The sequence below is a fragment of the Panthera onca genome, chromosome X (genome assembly GCF_046562875.1).
Source record: "Panthera onca isolate mPanOnc1 chromosome X, mPanOnc1 haplotype 2, whole genome shotgun sequence".
NCBI lineage: Eukaryota > Metazoa > Chordata > Mammalia > Carnivora > Felidae > Panthera > Panthera onca.
Window position 1 is genome coordinate 43,142,793 of NC_138357.1, and position 24,821 is coordinate 43,167,613.

Here is a 24,821-nt window from a genome sequence, read left to right on the forward strand (position 1 = left end):
ACAAAAAGCATAAGAAACAAAAGAAAAAAAATAGATAAATTGAGTTTTATCCAAATCAAAATTTGGGGGCATCAAAAAAACACTATCAAGAAAGTGAAAAGATAACCTATGACATGGGATAAAATATTTGAAATTCATATATCTGATAAGGGCCTAGGATCCAGAATATATAAAGAATGCTTACAACTCAACAACAATAAATAAATAAATAAATAAATAAATAAATAAATGCATGACAACATTAGTTATCAGGGGAATACAAATCAAAACTACAATGAGATACCACTTCACTTGGATGGCTAGAATCAAAAGACAGACATCTACAAGTGTTGGTAAAGATGAAGAGAAAATGGAGCCTCCATACTTACGGCAATGTAAAATGGTGGAGCCACTTTGAAAAACAGTCTGGCAGTACCATCCAAGAGAATATAAAACATGCATTCCCATGTACAGACACATGTATGACAGGTTAATACATTTCGTGTATTAATACACATTAATTTGTAAAGAGTACAAATGTATAAATAATGGATGTGCAAAAATCATATGAACAAAAGGTATATCTATACAATGCAACACTATTCAGCAATAAAAATAATAAATATTGATACAAGTTATACAGGCTACAGCATGCATGAACCTTGAAAACATTATACTACGTGACAGAAGCCTGTCACAAAAGACCATATAATATATGATTCCATTTATTTATTTTTTTTTTTAATTTTTTTTAACGTTTATTTATTTTTGAGACAAAGAGAGACAGAGCATGAACAGGGGAGGGTCAGAGAGAGGGAGACACAGAATCTGAAATAGGCTCCAGGCTCTGAACTGTCAGCACAGAGCCCGACGCGGGGCTCGAACTCACGGACCGCGAGATCATGACCCGAGCCAAAGTCGGCCGCCCAACCGACTGAGCCACCCAGGCGCCCCTATATGATTCCATTTAAATAGATTGTTCAGAAAAGAAAAAGTTATAGCAAAAGAAAGTAGATCAGTGATTATTTAGGACTCTGAGGAGAATAAGGTTAATGTAAGAGAGATGGAATGTGGAGTGATTGCTAATGGCTATGGGATTATTTTGGGATAATGAAAATGGTCAAAAACTCTACACACGTACTAAAAACCATTGATTGTACACTTCTAAATGGGTAAATTTTATGGTATGTAAATTATTTAAATACAGCTGCTTTAAAAAAAGAGAAATGAATAAAAAGTATATGCTTTCTCTCAGACCTTCTAATTCTTATGGAATATGTTGTCCTACTTCCTAGATTTATATTTTGTGTTAAAACCCTTTTTTTCCCTTGTTTAGAACATTGTTTCTGTCCTTTCTAGTCAGACTTCATCAGAGACAAAATATAAGGCTTCTCCCCCCTTCTCTTATTCATACCTGGGCCCCCCTCTCTCTCTTGGTCTTGCTCTCACTCTCTCGCTCTCTCTCTGACTCTGGTTATTTGTTACTTTTTCTTTTCGACACCCAAGTAGGCTAAAGAAGCATGATTAATATACCCCCAACAAGCAAAGAAATTCTCTATTAAGCAAACACTTCCTATAACTTTAGTATATGGCAGTAATTGGTGTCAGTCCATTATTTTATGGATCTTGAAAGGCTATGAAAATGTCATGCAAATATGAGTACATGGCTGTCCTCCTATATTCACATGTCAATAAGACAAAGGCTTTTAGTTGTTATGGGAGGGTTGTAATGGGTTCAGCCAGGAAAAAACGCCTTAACTAATCCATCTACTCACCGAGAACACAGATTTGCAAGGTGTTCTTGTAATTGATTATTGTAAACTCTCTCTTGTTGAACTAAAAAATTTACAAGTTAATAGGAGGCAGTTCTGCTATACAAACTCTTTGTTTAACATCTTGGGATCTCTTTCACCTTTGGCTACTAAATACATATAATATGATTTGGAGGAGAGTAGTGATACATAAAACTAGAAGAAAGTTATTTAATGCCTAGTTTGTCTGGGTACTCATTTCTCCCTTTAATGGTGTATGTGTACTTATATAAACACATATGGAAAACTATTCTGGAAAAGCCTCTATATGCAGAACAGAAATGGTCAGTCAGGATAGCAACACCCTGTTAAAATATCATGTAATTCCAGCTATCTTTTATCTATGTCACTAGTTCTGTCTGAAGGGGTAATTAATGAAAAGGAAAGGAAGAAAACAAAGGCTGAGAGGAGATTTGCTTCAGAAATAGAACAGAATGGGATATTATAACTGTCTAATTGTTGACAGATGAGAGCAGGATTCTGAGACCCTGGAGTTGTTACCTCATTTTGCAGTGGATAGTTGTAAAGAGATAGGACAAATGAAAACACTCTAACAGAAAAAATATTTAGCAATTATATTCATGAATATTGACAGTGGAAGCAAGAACCAGCAGACCACAGAGGAATTTTCTTTTCTACTCATTGCAAAGTTTCCTAGTCAGTATTAAGATAAATTTTCCAATTAAAAAAGTGGAATTATTATGTGATTCTATTTTATTGCTTTTCCAAAGAAAGATAATATCATATGAATCTCCATACAGGTATCACAGATCCATTAAAAACATTTATTTTTAAAAATTTTTTAATGTTTATTTTGAGAGAGACAGAGCGTGAGTGGAGGGGGTGCAGAGAGAGAGGGAGATACAAAATCCAAAGTAGGCTCCAGGCTCTGAGCTTTCAGCAAAGAGCCCAACACAGAGCTCAAACCCACGAACCGTGAGATCATGACCTGAGACAAAGTTGGATGCCCAACCAACTGAGCAACCCAGGCACCCCCAATGTACTTTACTAAATGAAGGAAAGCAAACTTTATATAGCTATAGTAAACATGAAAAGAGACTTACGGACACTGAAGTGTTCACAACCTGTCAGTTTATCAATAGCTTTGCAGGCTTCTTCTGTCTTTAGCATCTCCTCTTGTCTTCTTTTACTATCAGGATCATCATTCAAAATCTTGTTCCTCAGCCAGGTCAAATGATACACCCTAAGTCTGTTCTTATGGCCTGATAGATAAGAAACAGTATTTCAATTCTGTCTATTTTTTCTTATATTAGAAAGAGAAAATAATAACAGTATTTTGTCCTTTTAACAAAATCTTCTCACTAAAGTAAAAAGCACTTTTAGAAAAACTACACTATATTAGATTCTTCCCTTCAGGATTTATAAATATGATAGAAAAGTCTTTCTTAGTCTCTCACTTCCAAGAGATAGTCAAAATGTCTACCAGCTACCTATCTGTCTATCTGAAGAAATGTAAAATACATCTTTGGGACAGATTAAGACTGCCATGGTGCAGGCAATAGAATTACCATCTATGTTTTGGCTTTTATCTAAGTCATGATCTTTCTGGAATTAAGAGACCCAGAAGCTGTTCCTGGTAGTATGTATGTATGAGAGGGATGTCTGATATATTCACTGTTAGGCATTCGGGGCTAGTGGGAAGGGTCTTTTTGTGCTCCTTCTTTCCAGCATACTTACAAAATAATTAAAGTTTTATCATGTTTTTCTCAATCCAATTTATCTTTAATGCTAATTTTCTAATTGTAAATCCCAGCAAATTCTTACAATTCCTTCAGAAAAAACAGACCATTAAATTACACATTTATTTGTATACATAGTGACTTCACATTCATTTTTATAGTTTATTTTTATAAGATTTCTAGGCCCAACAATAGGATTCTTCCTTGTGATTAATCTTACATATGTTTTTGCATGACATTTTTTAATGCAGCATTAGAATTCAGACATCTACGTCTATTTCAATTCTACTCTTAAGAGATAGAATAAATTTGTACTCTAAATAATTAGGTATCTTTCTACACTGATGTTCTCAGTATTATTTGATGCAAAAATAATCCACATTTGAGAGAAACTTAAGCAGTAAAAAGAGCACATTTGGGTTAGAGAAAGTTGGATAAAAAATAAATAAATTGGTTTTCCAGATGTGCAGTCTCTTGGCCACCCAGATGTTTTCAAAATCTAAATGCTGCATCTGTGTACCTCAAGCAGTTATAAATTAATGAAAATGAAACATGATCAAAAAATAATGAAGCTTTAGCATATCCAGAGAGGATTTCCCCCTAACCAAAACCTAAATCAGAGTTAATAATTTTTAGGAAAATAAATAATCATTAATTAATGTGCCACATAGCTACTAGGTACAGACAGGAAGTATGCAAACACATAAATAGCTGTAATTAGCTTCATTTTATTCTACAAACTGTTTTTTTTAACTTTTCCTATCCTTTTGTCAATCATCTTTTGCCTGCAGTTGGCTTTAATACTAGTGCTTTTCTAATACCGAGTACTGTTTAGTAGTGACAATTATTATTAGCAACTGTTTACTCGCTCTCTCATATTCAGAGATTCAGGCTCTGACTGACCAAAATTAAGAAGTTCAATTACTATGTGGGAATAAGGTCGAGGTCTTAGGGTATCTGTTCTTGTAATTAATCCTATCTGAAGACTCTCATGATAAGGCTGTGCCAGGGACAACACTTTCATTTTTATCCAATTATTGTCCAGTTTGTTCTTTGTTAACTTCTGGCAAATCACAAGAAAAGTATATGATGAATGTGGTCATGTACACATGGGTGGGTAAAATTGTGAGTCATAAGGTTGTAGGTGGCTACTCAGAAAATACATGAAAGATGTAATTGACATGTTTTTTTCTTATCAATGACCTAGGTTAGGTGCATTACCAGCAAATATCCAGACACAGAAGGAAAGTCAGAAGTTAGTTCAAACTGTAAATAGATAAGAAAACACAAGTAGGAAAGTTTGGTGTCCCAATTTAAGGTTATATTTAAAGTGCTTTCCTGTGAACACTGTCACCTGAGAAAGTCTTTAGCCTAGTTTGGAACCTAATTTATCTGCATAATTACTTAGCTAATTTTAGTTCTTAAACAAACCAGAGATGGTAATCAGCAAATTGAGTGGCTCTACAACTTGAATCTGACGGAATGGTCTTCGCTTTATCAGTTTAGTAATGTCTGCCTTTCCACTTCTGTCCATCAGATACAGATTAGATCGAGTTCCCAACAGCAAATTCACTCCTGTTTGTATATAAAAAGAAAGGTACTATTATTAGCTCAGATCATATTTTTTTTTATAATTGAATTTATATTAGTACTTTTGCTACTCCAGTGTGCTGATCTGTGCAAACATGACTGATAACACTTTAGGCTAATGTTAACCTCATACTGTGTAACAGTGAAGCCTATCAACAGAACAAATTTCACTGAAATACACTAAAATGTAGAAGATAATACCCTCTGGCAATATTCTACTGGCGGGTATCTGGTGTGGCATCTCAAAAGGAGAACTTTATAAATATCTGAGCATCCTTTAGCAGTGTCCCAAACTTTAGAAAAATTAATCAACCGTTTTGAAAATTACCATTAAACATTAAGGATGTCTATTGCATATGAAAACTTCAATTCAGTTTATTTGTCATTCCTAATTATAACTAAAGGTTTTAATGCTTTTAAAATTATTATATGCAAATTGTTTTTAAATTGAATGAGTCTGTGTTCATGCAAATATTTAAAAACTTACATTTCTATATACCTATGAAAGTAGTTCTTACTTTTATTGATCTAAATTCCTACATTCTATTGTCTACTGGCTCTATTTATTCAAATATAAACACGGTTTAAAGACTGAATGAGAGGACTGAAATGGAAGATTAAGCTAAATTAGAATATACTTCAAACCACTGTGGGAGTTTTCCCCCCATAACTTGATACACAGGAAAAACTCAACAAAGTAATACAATGGAGAGTATTTCAGTGTCTTCCTTCTACTTGTAGACTATTTGTGTTTCAAGGATATAAGGAGAAAAGGCAAGTGTCTCTGCTTTTACCTTCCTACTCTGTCCTTTACCAGTTCTCTAAGTAATGTCCTGTGGCAGATTTAGGAACTGCATCTCCTCCCACAGGGGAATCAGAGACAGAGGGGAAAATATAGTCAATTTTGACCATAATCTTTTATTTTTCAAAATATAAAATCACAAGTTATAAAAATGAATGAGACACTAACTAGATCTCTGGGTAGTTGCCTGACTGAAATGATAATGAAGTAAACTTTGCTTTCTTGTTATCTGACATAATATATTAGCTTTGAGGATAACATGGTTTTTTCCAAGTTGTTCAGTCCATATAACTATACTGTTTTCTACACTGCTCTATTTTTAATTTAAAATTCTGTCCCTGTTTGCTACACTGCTCTATTTTTAATTTAAAATTCTGTCCCATGTTCAATCATACATTAAGCAAAATCTATGAAATTGCAAGTGAAATTGGAATTTACTTTGAATTTCTTCCCTCCTTCCATTTATTTATTGTTTCATTTATGATTCAGATGAACTTTAGTAAAATATTGTCTGAGCCTTATTAATATGGTTATAATTATTCTGGAGCAAAGGATTGAAAAAATCTATCATTAAGACATTATTGAAGGTCATCCAGATGGCTAACAGACACATGAAGAGGTGCTCAACATCACTCATTATCAAGGAAATACATATCAAAGCTACAATGAGATATCACCTCACACTTATCAGAATGATTAAAATGAACAACATAAGGAACAACAGATGTTGGTGAGGATGTGGTGAAAGGGGAACCCTCTTACACTGTTGGTAGCAAGGTAAACTGGTGCAGCCACTCTGGAAAAGTATGGAGTTTCCTCAGAAAGTTAAAAATAGAACTACCCTATGGCCCAGTAATTGCACTACTAGGTATTTACCCAAAGGATACAAAAATACTGACTTGAAGGGGGACATGCACCTCAATGTTTATAGCAGCATTATCAACAATAGCTAAATTATGGAAAGAGCCCAAATGTCCATCAACTGATGGATAAACTGATGGATAAAGAAGACGTATATATATACAATGGAATATTACTCAACCATAAAAAGAATGAAATCTTGTCATTTGCAATGACGTGGATGGAACTAGAGTATTATGCTAGGTGAAATAAGTCAGTCAGAAGATGACAAATACCATATGATTTCACTTATATGTGTAATTTAAGAAACAAAACAGATGTACACTGGGAAAGAAAAAATAACAGGAGGCAAACCATAAAAGAGACTCTCAAGTATAGGGAACAAACTGAGGTTGCTGGAAGGGAGGTTGCCCCGGGGTGATGGGCTAAATGAGTGACAGGTAGTAAGGAGGGCATTTATTGTGATGAGAACTAAGTGTTACATGTTAAGTGATGAATCACTAAATTCTACTCCTGAAACTAGTATTACAGTGCATGTTAACTAACTAGAATTTAAATAAAAACTTGAAACATTGAAAAAAGACATTATCAAAGGAACTTTCTCTACAAATCCTCAAAATTATTTTTATTTATTTATTTATTTATTTATTTGTTTTTATTTATTTTTGAGAGAGCACAAGCAGGGGAGGGGCAGAAAGAGGGGGGTAAGAGGAGCCAAAGCGGGTTCTGTGTTGACAGCAGCAAGCCCAATGTAGGGCTGGAACTCACAAACCACGAGATCATGACCTGAGCCAAAGTTAGACGCTTAACTGACTGAGCCACCCATGTGCCCCAGTCCTCAAAATTATTTAAAAACAAGAATGTAAAGAAATCTGTCTTGTAATATCTCATTAGGTATTATATGCTACACACTACCCTAAATTAAAAATACTAAGCTCAGGGGCGCCTGGGTGGTTCAGTCGGTGACCGACTTCGGCTCAGGTCATGATCTTGCCCTTCATGAGTTCAAGCCCCGTGTTGGGCTCTGTGCTGACAGCCCAGAGCCTAGAGCCTGCTTCAGATTCTGTGTCTCCCTCTGTCTTGGCCCCTCCCCCACTCATATTCTGTCTCTCTCTTAAAAGTAAACAATCATTTAAAAATTTAAAAAGTACTAAGCTCAAATTTTTAAATAATCATAGCCTAATCCAATATTACATTAATTACATATAAGTTAAATATATATATATATATATACACACACACACACACACACACACACACACACAAAGTTAATAAAAAGGGTAGGGATGATTGCCAATTCAAGCTTCAAAAATCAAACTGAATTGAATGAAAATAAATCAGGAAAAAAAAGGGAACAAATGAACTACTATAAATAAATATGTTTTATTTGCTTGATAATGGTTTAGTAATAAGAAACAAGTGTTTAACATCTATGATTTTTCACAAGTTTGCTACATTGATAAAAATATATTCTTTAAAAAGGAACAACTCAGTTTTAAGAAGCTAAACATACCCCACAAAGAACCACAGCAGATCTCAGAAGTGAATTCCTTTTCATACATGTGGATTAGTGGTTTTTTACATGCAGGAGACACATATAGTGGGTTAACGTTGACTTCAGATGGTGGCTTAGGTGATTTCTCAGGTGCTTCCACTAACTCAGCATACACTGTGAAGAAGTAAAGGTAAGATATTCAGAGAAATTACTAGTGTACACACCAAATATGCTTGAATGTTTCCACAAATAAGACACAGCATAGAACAGTTTGTTTTCCTTTATTGTATTTTGTTTATCCTGGATGTATCATTTCTGTAACTCCTAAACCATCAGATAACACAAATCATGATAGTTAAAGTACTTTTCTGAATATGAATATATTTCAAATTACCACAATTAGATTGCCAAAAAACAATAAACCCAGATGAGGGACTCGATTACTCATTTGTAGTTTATTTTTTCTTCAATGTTTATTTATTTTTGAGAGAGAGGGAGACACAGAATCCGAAGCAGGCTCCAGGCTCTGATCTGTCAGCACAGAGCCTGACACAGGGCTTGAAGCCATGAACTGTGATCATGACCTGAGCCGAAGTCAGATTAACCGACTGAGCCACTCGGGTGCCCCATACATACTTGTAGTTTAAATTTAGGTGCCATAAAGACTCAGTGAAGAATATATTTTTTAAAGCATACATTCATCCGAATTTATGTTAACTGAATATCAGAATGATTTCATTCTTTTCGGATCATAAACCAATGAACTAGTGGTCAAACACTACAATGTGTGAACAGACTGCAACATTTGGAGATTATATTAACATACTTACAGATGGCACTGGCAAAGTCAGCATTTGCAGCCCTCCCAGAACTATTAGAAGGAGATGAGTGGCTGGCAGAAAAACCTGATTGTGTTGACGCTTCCAATATATCCATGCTGTCATTCTTGTCATCAGATGCTGCTAGTGCAGCATCTGAGGCAATGGCATTTGAGGCCTCACTTCTACCACCTGGCTCCTAAAAGAAGATCAAAAATCAATTTTGACTTTATTCAGAGATTAACTGTGAAAGAAATATAATATGCCTAGAGGTCATTTGGAAAAGAGAATGCAAAATTTGTAGCATTTATAATTCCGTGCCCTTTTATTTTTTTAAACATTTTTAATGTTTATTTATTTTTTGAGAGCAAGAGAGACAGAGCGGGAGTGGGGGAGGGGCAGAGAGAGAGGGAGACACAGAATCTGAAAGAGGCTCCAGGCTCTGAGTTGTCAGCACAGAGCCCGATGTGGGGCTCGAACTCACATACAGTGAGATGGTGACCTGAGCCCAGTCGGCAGCTTAACTGACTGAGCCACCCAGGCGCCCCTATCCTTTTAAAATCCACATTTCTCAGAAGAACTCAACAATCTCATCCATTGAGACAATTGATGTCAGAGGAAAAATTCAATGAACTTGAAATCCCTAGCTGTGAAATTTGGGGCCTAATATTTGTGGAATTTTATTATATACTAAGTACACTGTTAGTTATTTTACTTACATATTATTGTGAATCCTTATATCAACCCAAAAAGTAAGTATAATTATCTTCAGTTTACTTACAAGGAAACAAACGCTTATGAAAGTTAAATAATTTATTCAAAGACATAGAGATAAGTAGGAGGGCCAGAGTTTGAAGCCAAAGTTTGATTTTAAAGCTTATGTTCAGCTATGCCATGCTAAACAGCCACTTGAAAAAATAAAAGAGTCACCAGAGTTGGGGGTATCAATTCTATTTTGTCTTATGACAAAGCTAATGATGGAATATCAACCAACACAAATTCTAGGGTGAACATGCCACACTGAAAATCTGGTTGGCTTCCATCAACTTACGTAGAAGAAATTCAAGGATAAAAGCCACAAAATGGACAGAATGTATGTGGGGAGCCATGTCCTGTGCAAAAACATACCAACTGTTTTTGGTAAGCCTTTCTATTGATAAGCATTTCTTTGCATCTAAACAGTGATTCTTGGCATTGAGAGAGCTGTACTGCCCTGTCAAAGACTTGTTTTCATGACCTGTCCAGCAACAAAAGTATTATATGGCAACATGTCTTTTTTAAATTAAAATGAAAAGAATACCCATTCGTTCTGTAAATGTCAAAAACTGTTCCTTGCGATAGAGATACCCAGGGGTGCTAAGAAAACAAAACTGATAGGGTATCCTGTTTTGACGTCTTTAATTTAGATAGACAAGTAGGGAGGGGGGTGGAAAGAGAGAGAGAGAGAGAGAGAGAGAGAGAGAGAGAGAGAGAGTCTTTTCCACTGTTTTCCCATTGGAAACTATCTAGGGAATTTTCTTCCTTCCTCAATTTCTTCCGTAATTATTGTGTCTATCTATCATAGACCAACTCCTAGTTTGGACCCTGGGATTGGGTGAGTTGACAGAGAAAAGTAATTGAGGATGGATTAAACATAGCTTCTGCCTTTTAAGAGTTCACAATCTAGTATGGCAGAAAAGCAAGTAAACAACCAAATACAATATCACAAGTACTAAAATTAAACTATAGGCAAAACGCTTGGAAGCACACAGGGAGGGGTATATAATTCCATCCTGAAAAGTCAAAGATGATATATGAGTTGGATCATGAGGATGACTAATTAACCAAGCAGAGAAGAGGTGAGGGGGCAGCCTTACAGACAGAGAGAACAGCTTGCACAAGGGCACTAATTCATGAAAGAGCATGGCATCTTGTAAGCCAGTTTGTGGGATAGGACAACAGTCTGGGAAAGTAAATTGGCATGATCTTCCCTCTGTCTGGAATATCACCTGTGTTTTCAGATATCTAAGAACTTCCTGTTTGTCAAGAATTAGTTCAAATACCACATGCTCCAGGAAATCTTCTCTGTGATCATTCCTATTGATCTGGCATTTGTGAAGCTATCTGACTATTTTTAAAACTATTTATAAAGTTAGTAATGTTTTGTGAACGATAAAATCATTGTCTAAACACAATACATTACTTCTATTTAAATAGTATGTGTTAATAGTTCCTCAAAAAGTTAAAATAGAATATAGCAATTCCACTCTAGCAATTCTACATCTAGGAATTCCACTCAAAATAATCGAAATAATTGAAAACAGGCACCCCAATAACATATGGTTGTACACCAGTATTCATAGCAGCACTGTTCATGATAGCCAAAAGGTGAAAACAACCCAAGTGACCATCAACAGATGAATGGATAAACAAAATGTGATATATTCATGCAATGGAATATTATTCATTAAATGAATATTAAATGAATATTATTCATTAAAATATTATTCATTAAAATGAATTCATTAAAAATGAATGAATTCATTCATTAAAAATGAATAAAATTCTGATAAATGCTACAACATGGATAAACCTTAAAAATATGCTAAGTGAGGGGCGCCTGGGTGGCTCAGTCGGTTAAGCGGCCGACTTCGGCTCAGGTCATGATCTCACGGTCCGTGAGTTCGAGCCCCGCGTCGGGCTCTGTGCTGACAGCTCAGAGCCTGGAGCCTGTTTCAGATTCTGTGTCTCCCTCTCTCTGACCCTCCCTGTTCATGCTGTGTCTCTCCCTGTCTCAAAAATAAATAAAATGTTAAAAAAATATGCTAAGTGAAATAAGCCAGATACAAAAGGACAAATATTGTGTGATCTGCTTATATAAGATACCTAGATAGAAAGTAGAATAGAAGTTATTGGGAACTGGTGGGAGGCATAATAGGGAGTTAACTGTTTTAATTGTTTGGGATGATGAAAAAATTGTAGAAATGAATAGTAATAATGGCTGTACAACATTGTGAATGTACTTAATGCCACTGAAATGTATACTTAAAATAGTTAACATAGATAATTGTATGTTATGTATATTTTACCACAATGACAACTTCCCAGAAAAAAAAATGTATGTGTTAAGAGACACTATCCAAAATGTGTGATCTGAGTAATAAAAGCAAACAAAAAATACATTTTTGTCCCTAGAAGTAAATAGAAACCATACAAATGAGAAGAAGTAAAGATCTACCTATAGCTATAATTTAAAATGTTTAAGGCTTTGGGATGGAAGTTAAAAATATATGGAATGACTGGAAATGTGAAATATCACATGAAAAAACACATTTACAAGGAGAGGAATTCATTCTCCTTTTCAAATGGTGTATTACCTCCTGTTGATGTTCAAAGTCCTGGGATGTCAGTCTCTCCAATCCTTGACCATCTGTCTCTGCTGTCTCTGAGTAATTTTCTCCTTCACTGAGTTCAAAGTCTCCACTTTCTTCATTGGTTCCACTGACTCCCTTACCTCCATTTACCTTGACTCTTCTTCCATTGCCTATATTGGCTCCATGTTCTTCATGGTCTCCAATGGCCGCACTGCCCCCACTGGCTACACTTCCTCCATGGCTTCTACTGACTCTCTGACTTCCATAACTGCTGCATGTCCCTTCTCCACCATCATTTCCATCTCTACCATCTTGCTTGTAGCTTCCATCACCATAGCTTGGTCTGATAACAAGATCCAATTAATGATAGAGAGCCACTGAACACAAACACATTTGAAAGTCAGCAAATAAAACAGAATTCGGATGTGTCTGATACATATGTACCACCTCTAGGAACATTTTTGTTCTATGTGAACACTACCGGCATGATATGGACAAGAAAAACACCCCTATATCCTGTCAATCTTAAATACTGAATTAACACCATAACCTCCACCAATTCCTCAATTGCATGTGGATGGCAGATGGAAGAGAACTTGCATCCTTTATTAGGAACATGTGTTAGGTTAGCAGCATGAATATGGTTTTTTTTTTTTTTTTTGCTTAAATAATAGACTACATGCATTAACAACTTCACAACCACATAAATGATCAAACCCATATTTTTGGCACAACCACAACATATCGAATAATTCTTTTTGCAATATATTTAATTTCTGTTTATTTTAATATATGCCTCAATTTTCTAACATGTGTATTGACTACTTTGCTACAGAATCCCATTGATTTTTTTCTATTACCACCACCAGGAAATAAGTAATATAGATTTCATTAAGCTGAGAGAGTCATTTAATTAGTTGCCAAGAACACCAAGCTTAACAAAATGTCTCAATGATTTTTTTTTTGTTTAAGACACAACATAAACATATACCTATGATAATTCTGAAAGCAAATTTATTTTTTTAATGTTTATCTTTTAGAGAGAGAGAGAGGAAGAGTGTGAGTGGGAGAAGGGGCAGAGAGAGAGGGAGACACAGAATCTGAAGCAGGTTCCAGGCTCTGAGCTCTCAGCACAGAGCTCAATGCTAGGCTTGAACTTACGAACCGCGAGATCATGACCTGAGCCGAAGTCAGCACTTAACTGACTGAGCCACCTAGGCACCCCCAAAAGCAAATTTATTTGAGAATGGAATTCCTGGTAGATTTTTTAGTTGGCAAAAAAGAAAAAAAAAACTATTGAATGATCTGTAGTCTGTTCTGCCATGTATATCCACCAATAACATTTGAAAATTAACCAAACAATATATGCATTTCAATATTATAAAGCAAACAATTCTCCCACTGATAATTTTTCTAAAAATGTAAACATTTACTATATTAAGTAATCTTCTTCGAGAGCAGTTTAAACACAAACCATAAGCATATGTAAATAAGAACACACTGGCCTGTTCTGAGCAGGAGAAAGGAACTATATATATAGCAAACAACTGGTGGCGTGCCAAAAACATCACTTCACTAAATATTACCACTTTTGGCAGCTGCTCTATAAGAAGATAAAATTGAATGAGTACTGAATTTAGTTACAGCAGTTTGCAGAATTCCAAGAATAATGCCATGTTAGTAAGTTTCAGCCTAAAATTATCAGGTGAAAGTCAAGTTTGCAATTCATTGTTCTCAGCAAATTTGGAGATTTTGTTTGCAATATCAGGGCTTCATCACACAGTTATTATGTAGCACTATTTGTTACCCCATTTCATATACTCACTGTGGTTTTACAGCATAAGATGACTCAGTAGCACTAATTTTAACAGAAACATCAACAATTCCAGTTATAAGGAACATAATACTTGAATACTAATAAAATATACCATATAAAAATGCAAAATGAAGTGTTTTGCATCAAAATAATTTAAATATATTATGGAAAAATGAACCATTTACTAATATACAAGTGAAATTCATTCACCCTTTTGGTAATAAAATTTGAAAGTAAAACAAAGATGCAAATAGTTGAAACATTCTAAAATATTGGTAGTACAAGTAATCCAGAAAAAACCAACCTTGGCCAACAAGGAGCATCATCATGATTATTGTCTTTGTCATCAATAGCTTCGTCATTGTCATTATCATCATGGTCTTCACCAATATCATTAACCTGACCAACCTGGTTATCCAAGCCATCATTGCCATTGTCATGGTCATAGGTATCTTCATAAGCATCATTAGAATCATCATCATCACCATCAGTATCAGCACCAGTATCATAGAGTTCAACATAATCACCATCCTCTTCAGGTGGCTGAATGACAGGTGCAGGAGTTAACCAATCATTCCGGAAGATTTCAGAGAGTGCATTATAGCCTACCCATTCATTTGTCAAGTAAACAGGGGGTGATATTTTTCCTACTTTAAATCCATCTGGAACCTGTGTGCACAAGAAAGGTTAATGCAATCTCTAGTAGCCTTTTATTTTCTTCTAGATTGGAAAGTTTCCAAGCTGACAATATTTTAAAATATATTTTCAATTGAAATGAAGATATTTATTTACAAGATAAAGCCAGCATTTTTTTTTAAGATTGAATGCCAAAACCCAAACTTCAGGCTATGATCATTAATGGCCTTTCTGGATCACAAAGAGAAAAATTTATTCACTTTGTTTTTTATTGCCCCTACTTTTCTGCTGAGGAGTAGACATTTGGTTTTGGTGATAGAAAGTAAAACAGATTATTTGATGCTCTATAGAGGGTATACTTATTTTTTCCCTTTCATTTTATCCTCTGATATTAGGATTAAAACATAGCTCTTAAAATTGATACTTAATTTCCTAGCTCTAGTTTTGTACATAGGTTGTCTTAAAGTAACTCAAACACTTCTAAGAACCAAATTAATATAAATGCACCTTTAAGTATGGTGTCATATAAGCAATCTTTAGGCAATCTGAAAGAGATGTGTATGTGGAGGGTAGGGATAATTACAAAAGTAAAATGTAGTGACCTGAAATCACACTGCGGAAACAACTGGCAGACTGTTGTTTATGCTGTCAGAGGGCATTTTATTTTTCTCCCAATGTGTTATTTTTATGTATTACCTCATCATCCAAGAAATTATATTAGCTAAAAGTGAACATCTAGCTTTTACTCCTTGATTTGAGATTAGCTTCTACAAAGACCTTTCTATCTCTCCTCTCTGAACATGTTCTGACAAAAGCATGTGAATATAAAATATTTTATGATCAGTTTAAAGTTTCTCCATTTCAAGCTTAATTTCTAGATTTCATATTCTGCATACTCACATAGCAATGGAAATCTATCTTTGAAATACTAATTAAAAAACAACACTTTGGCCTTTCCCTCAAGTGAAGATGAAAATATGTAGGTCTAAAGAAGTTTTTTAAGAAACAGATAAATGTGTTAAGAGTTAAGATGGCAACCTACATGCACATCAACCAGCAACTTCTGATCAATAGTAGAGTAAGGCGGTGATGACTGGGACCTCCTCCAGGTTACAGGACTCTCTTCCTCAGAAGAAGATTCTGTAGAATGCCAAAAAGACATTAGTAAGTGAAGACCGCAACCATTGCCTTCATTTTTATAGTGTACCAGTTCAATACCTTGGTATGTTTCTTGTAGCTTTTTTTCCATTCAGGAAATACCACCTAATAAATTATCATGGGGCCAAGATCCTAGATTTCTGTTTTCAGGAGTAATGGCAGGCTCAAGGTTCGTTCTGTCGTAGATCTACATGGCTTTTCTGTTTTTAATATTAAGTGTACACTTGCTAAATATTTCTGTGTGAGAAGGTATCCAGGAAGACTGGTAGACAAATAGTTTCATTTAAAAAATAATATGTATCTAGGATAGGAAGAGCTAGGTGGTATCACTGGCCTCCCATACTAACCAGTAGAAAAAGAGCTCAACAGTGCATTAGAAGATGACAGATTAGACAACATTTTCAAGAGAAGAGTTGACCCTGCAATCTTAATCCCCCAATTTCCACTCAGTGATATATCTTGAAGTATTTCAATACAGTTGAAAAGTGAACAACTGAAAAGAGACAAAACCTAATGCTTTTTATAAAGCTGGGAATCTTTCTATAGCGATGTTGTGCACTAGAATTTTCTGCAGTGATAGAAATGTTCTGTATCTGCATTGTCTAATACAGTACTAGTAGCTGCACACGGCTATTGAGCATTTGCAATATTGCCAGTGCGCCTGAGGGGTTGGCATTTTAATTTTAGTTTTAATTTTAAAAGCCATATGTGGCTCTTGCTATCACAATGCACAGCTGAATTCTATAGTGTAAATATTGCCATTTAAAATGCAAATTTAGGGGTGCCTGGCTGGCTCAGTCCATAGAGTTTGCAACTCCCGGTCTCCGAGGTGGAAGTTCAAGCCCCTTGTTGGGTGTGGAGCTTACTTAAAAATACAAAAAAAAAATCTTTAAAAATGCAAATTTACCTGGATTTGAAGTCTGGAGTTTTGACATTAAGATTTATGGTATAGTAAATAGCACCTGTGGTTAAAATCCAGTGAGAATATTTAGGCTCAAAAATCAGTAGATCTGCTGAATATCCCCAGAAAAAGTTTCACTAAGGGGGCACTTATGTCCCTGCTTATTGTTTTAGTGTGCTTGGACATTGAAGATAAATAGTACTATCCCTTTTTTATTTGCAACATTGCTATTTATAGCTATGGTACAGACACCACAACTCCAAAAATCATGTATTTGCAAACACTTCTATGTTTTGAATATATTATCCAGAATGCACTCTACAATTTATGTCTGTATCTTGTGGCATAGTACTTTTGCAATTTATTATCTTTCTTCAGGAAACCTTTTTTTTTCTCAAGTCTCTGGGTATGTTGTTAGGCTAAATAAGAAATTTGGGTGAGTGTTTGAGATTTTGAGGCAAATTTGTGGTAAGCTGCTCTGATTTCCTGCATAGTAAAGTATGTAATCTAGGTCTAAGTAGTACACACAATAAAATAATAGAATTTTAGAGTTGAAAAGAACTTCAGCTATTACCTACACAGATGCTATCCACTTCTCCCCCTTACCAATGTTCATATAATTTCTTTATTTAAGAAAAGGCAATATAAATAAACCTTAAAATTTTAGGTGTTTTCCCAGTATTAGCAAAATTAGTCCTAGTCAAACCAGAAAGATTCTGAGAAAAATATTCTTAAAGTTACTTTTCATGCAAGCTTATTTTCTCACAAGATAATATTTCTGTATGAGAGGACACTACTATTTAAAGAATTCTACCATTATCTGAGTCTCCTAAGAAGAATGGGGTTTTTAAGTTCAGGTCTTCAAAATATTTGATTTTTATATAGTACACTTATATACCTTTTTTGCTATTAACATTTTAATAAAATCTGTGTTCTACGTTTTTAAAGATGACTTGAGGATTCGGTCAGGCATTTTGCCCTTGCTAAATTTACTTAGGTTGGTTAAAAGTACATAGCGCCAGATTTTATAACCTAAGACATAAGGTTTAGCTTTATATCAATATTTCACAAATCTATAATTCATTTAAACTCTCAAAAGCATATCATAAGATAAAATACTTGTTTGAAATTATTATCACAAATTGTGATAATAATTTTCTATGATTTTATTAACTTTTCATGTGTTTTGAGTAAAAACATCAATTTGTAACATTTAGGGATGTTTATGAGATACTATATATATTTTACTTTGGGGTGGTGAAATAACAAATTGATAAATAAAACACATGCCTAAAACTACTCCACTTAATATTTCAATATTTTAAAGATTGCTTATACATTTTAGCCTATTAAAACGGCCTCTCCCAAGTTCCTTTCCCATATTTTTCACACATGGTACAGAAACTAAAGTTGACATCTCCCACCTCCCCAGACACATTCCTAACTACTACCCAACTTAAAGAGAAAAATAAACTTCAGAAAAACTACTTTCCATTTCTCAAAGGTCACCCATGACCACCCAATTGCCAAATCCAATGGCCTTCTGGTCTTAATTCTACTTGGCTTCCTTAACACTTTTGATTCATTTCTTCTTGAAATTCTTTCTTAACTTCTGCAATACAGACTGTTAAATATTAGGCCCATGTTTTGACTGTTTAAACTTTGTGCTTTGAATCACCTGATACTGCTGGGCAATTTTGAGGATTTTGTGAACTCCTTTGTCTGATGTCAATGGGCTTCTGAGCTTGTTCCAAAACAGACCGCTGAGGAACACTAAATGAAAAGACAGAAAAGCAAGTGCCATGTCCTAATACTCATAAAGGGAATGTATAGCTCAACATCAATACCAACAAAAAATTTTAACTATGTGAGTATATATCAAACTAAAATAAGTAGAGCTGGATTAAATTTTCAAATTTCCATTTTCCCCCAAATGTGCTATTTTATCTAGAACAGAGAAACAATTTCCAAAATACAAATAAAATGTTTCCATATAGTATATGTTTCCTTTACATATCATATTTAATTTCAAAAAATTCAATAAACTTTCTTTAAGGTAATATTCAGATATTATTATATACCTAGTAACACAGTGATAAACATAACTTAATATGTATGCGTTGATTTTAACAAGATAAAAACTTATTGTCATGTCAAATATTCCACTGTGATCATCCTGATTTTAAAAGCTTGACGTTTGTGTTTTTTAATGTCCTGGTTTAGATTTAATGTTCCTGATTTAGCTAAATGAATGGACATACAAATAGGACACTAGTTTTTAACATTCAAATTCAGGGAATATTCAGAAAGCTTTTTCGGACTGGTGCTGCTAAATTTTATAGTTGCTTTGGAATTTCCATATAGGAAGGACTTTGGTTATTGATCTAGGCCTAGAACATACTAGAGTCTTTTCTATAACCCCAAATTTCAGGAAAGACTCAAGTTTTATTTAAATTAAGTTTATAAATTTAAGATGCACCCAGGTGTCTCAGTGGGTTGAGCATCTGACTCTTGGTTTTGGCTCAGGTCATGATCTCACCTTTTGTGGGTTCGAGCCCCACCTCAGGCTCTTCGCTGACAGTGCAGAGCCTGCTTGGGCTCCTCTCTCTCTCTCTCTCTCTCTCTCTCTCTGCCTCTCCCACGCTCGTGCTCTATCTTTCTCTCAAAAAATAAATAAATAAACTTAAAAATTAATTAATTACTTTTAGAAATTTAATCATATTTAAAGTTAATATATTTGCTATTCACAAATTCAACAATCCCTTTAAAATGTGAACAGCCAATTATAGTTTAACAGCAGTATTACTTTTTATATGCTGTATTTTATTAAAGATATATCCCATGATACCAAAAAAAGATACACAAAATTAAACAGGTTTCTCCCTTTGCAGTCAGAACGACCATGACAACTCATTCACTGAATGTAGAGAAAGCAAAAATTCCTAATCTTGCTTTCCAATTTTCCAAGATTTCTGCATATAAGTTAAATCTAAGTACCTAAATCTTCATATAAGTTAAATCTAAGTACAGAAATATATGGGGTTTTAAATAATAATGAAGTAGGAATATACATACTACATAACATCAACACTATGCAATCTGTCCATACTGTCCAGTGTCTTGAATATAGTAGGTGCTCAATAAATATTTAGTGAAAGACTGAGTGAATGAATATAGGCTAAGATCTCTCCATTATAATCTGGAGTTGAAGGGGGTATAATTTTTAAGGAAAATCTACCTTAAAATTTAGTTTTTAGATATAACACAAACCACAAACATCTAAAATATGAAACACGATCTTTGAAAATCACTGAAGATCACCAATATTACAGAGATAAAAGATACAGTGACTGTTATAAAATATCATTGATATAATATTGAGATTTAGATTTGATTTTTCCCTTAGGTCATTTCAGGCTTGTCCATTCCATGGCATTAGCTTCTGAGGTTAGGAATTCTGTGAGTGTTTTAATGTGTAGTACATGTACATGAGATTCATGATGTACCACATGATAAAATGTATAATCAAAGTACATGATACACGTGAAACTTCACATCTTTTTATTATAAAGTACTAATTGAAAGCTGTCCAAGAATTCATTGATTTTTTAAATTAAATTGTGGATTTTATCAGCAAATTATAAAACTAAATGACACAGAGACCGCAGTATATCCAAATGTAAAAGATCTAGTTAATGGATTGCTGCAGTTAAGGTTTTAAATGTAGGCCAACAATATCATTTATGATGATGCTGTCATTAATATTTTAGTTTTGACTTTACACAAAACTTAGTGTCAAATAAATAAATACCTTTTAATTTTCCATGTAGTAGTAAGTTATGAGCAATTTGAATATAGAAATTAGAGACACATACCTTGAAGAGAACTTGACATAGTGTGCACAATCTTGATTGTAAGGCACTGAAGTAGATCTCTCTTGGACCTTAAAGACACAGGGCAATACTTTGGTAAAAATAAAAATTTTTATCATAAATTCTTTTGAATTATTAATCTACGGATGAAGATTCCTTTCTTCATATAGAGATATTTTCCTAAAAATACAACATATAAAATCTTATTTTCATAAAAAGATTGTATTTTCCTAATTTTAGTATAACTTTATAGCTGCTTAACCATAATTTCTGATGGTATCCTTGAATTTTAGTATAATAACAGATTCTGGACATTATATAATCAAACACTTTAATTTTTGTATTGAAGAATCTGTGCCCCAGAGAGGAAAATAACTTTTCTAAGAATTTACATCAAGTTAAAGAATATCTATAATCAGAATATAGGTCTCACAACTGCTAATTTAATGTTCTATATTTTAATATTACTTTTTATATCAAGTCCAAATTTCCCACTCAGAATTTAAGCTCAAACTTCTCACCCACTGACCCTTTTAAACTAACCCTAGATTTTCAAAAGCTGTAACACACACACACTACATAATTAAAATCTCTTGAGTCAAAACTGTCCCACCTTTAAGAAAGTATGTTTTTTTTTTCACTCTACAATTTGACTGTATTATGATAATCAGTTTTCCAAATACTTTTTCAATTCTAAATGAATTAGTTTGGTTTCTATTAATTATTCCTTCATCTAATGCAGCAAAATGCTTGAGAAAAGAGCACATATAATGAATCAGCATCCATCAGTGGGGCACATTATTTTCTGCTAACATTAGTAGATAGGACCATGTAGTGTTGCCTTGCCTCATTTAGTTTTATATCATTAGGTTTCTACTTAAAATCGTTTTTAACTAATGAAAACAAATAGGTTATTCTGGCATTCAACAAGGTAGTCACACTAGATTCTTCAGAAAGAAAAATTAAACATGTTACATTTTTTTAAAACTCTAGCATTTTCATGCTTATAAAGTCATTCTATAGGTTCTAGAAATGTGACTTATCAAAGTTGTGATCGATAAGAAATGAAAAATGTTGTTAATTGTTCACCTGTTTAGTAATGAGTATTTCCAAATGTAACCACATGTTTAGTAGTATGGATAATAAGCATCTTTTTCCACATTTGATTCACATGCCCTGGCATTATATTGACCCAGACTAGGTCTCCCTGGTTCATGAAACTGATCTGAGAAAGTTTATTGACACTAGTAAACCAGAGGCCAGGATTCCTCAGAAAAGATAAAGGCCAAAAATAAGAAAAACTAATGCCTAATAAGAATTGGTTTTTGAATTTTGAGGAATTTGGTCCCAAAAAGGAGAAGATGATTAGTAAGAATAGTATGTATGAGACAAATGATGTATTCCAAACCAGTCAGGCATAACTCATTATATTTCCTGTTTAAAGAGGCATGCTTAAGGTAATAATTATCTGAGAGTAGGAGTAAAGTCATAATTTCATAAGGCAGAGAGGGAGACATAAGGCCTTTTGTAATTAAATAATACAATCCAGTTTATGTTCCTTCTGCCAGTGGTTAGTATTTATAAAGTAATATTCTGTTATTCACTCCAGAGGACTGTTAGTATCAGAAGTAACATATTTAAAAAGAATAATTGTCCATGAAAGATATCACTGTGAAGCATCTAGAAGGAAGAAATATAGTGATCTGGGACCCTTGTGCTGATTAAGAACAATGAGACTTCTGACTCACTATTAATAAGGCAAGAATTTGAGTTCTTTGCTCAGCCACCTGATTCATCCTTAGTGATCAAGAAATTGTTAGATGACTAGCTGTTATGAATGCTAGCTATGATGATAATATCTTATCCTTATGGGAACTGAAATTGCAACTTGGGCTTCACCAATACCCTATGCTAAATGCTGTTAATACAGTCGTGAAAACAGAATCATCCTGGCTATGAGGACTGACTTGATTATTCCTATAAGTGTAAGAAAATAAACCACAGATTAAATGATCCAGATGCTGTCATAAACTACATCCCAGAACAGAGACAATGAATGGAAAAGGTATGTGTGATTGTGTTATAAGCTTAACTACCCAAGTTTTTTATGAGCAATGTTTTTACTTAAAAGAATGACAAGACAACTATGATTATTCAACTTGGGCATTTGGCAGGCATTTTATTTAAAATCAGTGAAGTTAGCCAGTCAATTCAAGGAAAAAACAACTGATGTTATTTGTTAGTAGTGATAAAATTGAGCTTTGAAGTAAAAATTTAAATTTTAAATTTATTATCTGTCACCATGCACTTGGCAGCTTATCAATAATCATTTTTCTGATGAAATTGGTGATATTAATAGATGCTGTTTATTGATGTTGTATAATGAAATGTGTAAATATTTCGAAAGATCTACATACACATTGAAATACTATTTTCCAACTGACCAATGTATTAAGATACAAAATTGTGCATGAGTAAAACATCTATTCATAGCAAATAATAGAACAATAGATTTTAATATTTATGAATATGCAAAATTTCACTGATAGGGTTTTAAGTTCCAGTTCCCTAGCTTTGGTGTATTATCAAAGAATATCCACAATTATCTGAAAAAGCTATGAAGATTCTCTCTTCCCAATTACTTATATGTGAGAAGCCAGCTTTTACTCATATAATTCATTAAGCATATACTAAATATATGGTAACAAATGGGATGCAGAGCATATATGAGAATCCAGTTGTTTTCCATTAAGCAAAATGGAAAATAGTTATTGTTTATTAAAAATTTATTTCTTATGTTGACATATAATACTTTTATTTTCTTTTAAATGAATTAGTACATATTTTATTTTTTGTTTTAATTTCTAATACATTAAATATTGAATGACACAATCCACATAAACAAAAGTTTTTGGGGGGTCTTCAATGTTTAAGAGTATAAAGCATCCCTGAGACCAAAAAGTTTAAGAACCACTGTTTTAGGCACTTAATGTCACTCATACTGAGAAACTTACTTTATTTCCTTTAGGATTTGGAACATATGGCTGCAATGGTTCTATTTGGACTTCAGCCTGAATTGAATGAAATACTTCATCATTGTCTGATGACTCATCTTCTTTGTCCTTTGAAACAAAAAGGAAAATAAATATTTTAATTGTTGTTAAAATACAAATAATATGAGTAATTCTATCATCCCAATGTACAATTTAAAAGAATAATTTTCAAATATTAAAATTGATTTAAACCAGAAGATTCTAATCGTTTGTGGTTCTGGATTCCCTTTAAAATCTGAGGAAATTCTAGGGTTGCCTGGGTGGCTCAGTCGGTTGACCTTCCAACTTCGGCTCTCATGGCTGTGGCTCATGAGTTCAAGCCCCGCATCGGGCTCTGTGCTGACAGCTCAGAATGTATAGCCTGCTTCGGATTCTGTATCTCCCTCTCTCTCTCTGCCACTCCCCCACTTGCACTCTGTCTGTCTCTCTGTCTCTCTCTCTCTCAAAAAAAAAAATTAAAAATTAAAAAAAAAGAATCTGAGGAGATTCTAATTGCATATGGACACAGATATCTGCATATATTTTCAGGGGGATCATTGACCACCTGCAGCTAATCTGTTAGACCCAGGTTAAGAATCTCCGGTCTAAAGCTTACCTCAAAATCTCAAACTGTCACTTTTAGTAAGCAGTTATAATTACAAAGTTTGGTCCTCCTGTGCAATGGAAGATCTGAAATATAGCAGTGCAAATATTTCTCACTAATTGAGCTCTAGGAGTTTAAGAAAGTTTCTGTTTTCACACTTAAGCCAATCAATATTATTTCTTCAACTCAGAGTAATGAAAATTAGTTTTCTTTCCTTTGGCTAAAGAACTCACATACGTCTCTAAATGCTAACAAATTTTTAGGTAATTCAAAAGATCTATGACTTTGATTTAATATTAATTCTTTTATTTTCTTTTATATTTTTGTTAAGAATCACACATAAAGATATGAATGCCTGTACAAGATCCTAGGGTCATGGGATTGGTAACTATT

At 33.9% G+C, this 24,821-nt stretch overlaps 1 protein-coding gene across 1 annotated transcript in view; it reads right to left on the reverse strand.

The window, feature by feature from the left end:
• NRK (Nik related kinase) overlaps positions 1-24,821 on the reverse strand; it is a 139,675-nt gene that overhangs the window by 15,400 nt on the left and 99,454 nt on the right. Inside the window, exons 14-23 of the mRNA XM_081792367.1 lie at positions 23,807-23,914; positions 20,796-20,863; positions 18,599-18,693; positions 15,904-16,001; positions 14,530-14,894; positions 12,413-12,752; positions 9,069-9,255; positions 8,257-8,412; positions 4,922-5,065; positions 2,855-3,013 (exon numbers count right to left, since the gene is read on the reverse strand). Coding sequence (XP_081648493.1) covers positions 2,855-3,013; positions 4,922-5,065; positions 8,257-8,412; positions 9,069-9,255; positions 12,413-12,752; positions 14,530-14,894; positions 15,904-16,001; positions 18,599-18,693; positions 20,796-20,863; positions 23,807-23,914 — 1,720 coding nt within the window. The remainder of the gene's footprint in view (positions 1-2,854; positions 3,014-4,921; positions 5,066-8,256; positions 8,413-9,068; positions 9,256-12,412; positions 12,753-14,529; positions 14,895-15,903; positions 16,002-18,598; positions 18,694-20,795; positions 20,864-23,806; positions 23,915-24,821) is intronic.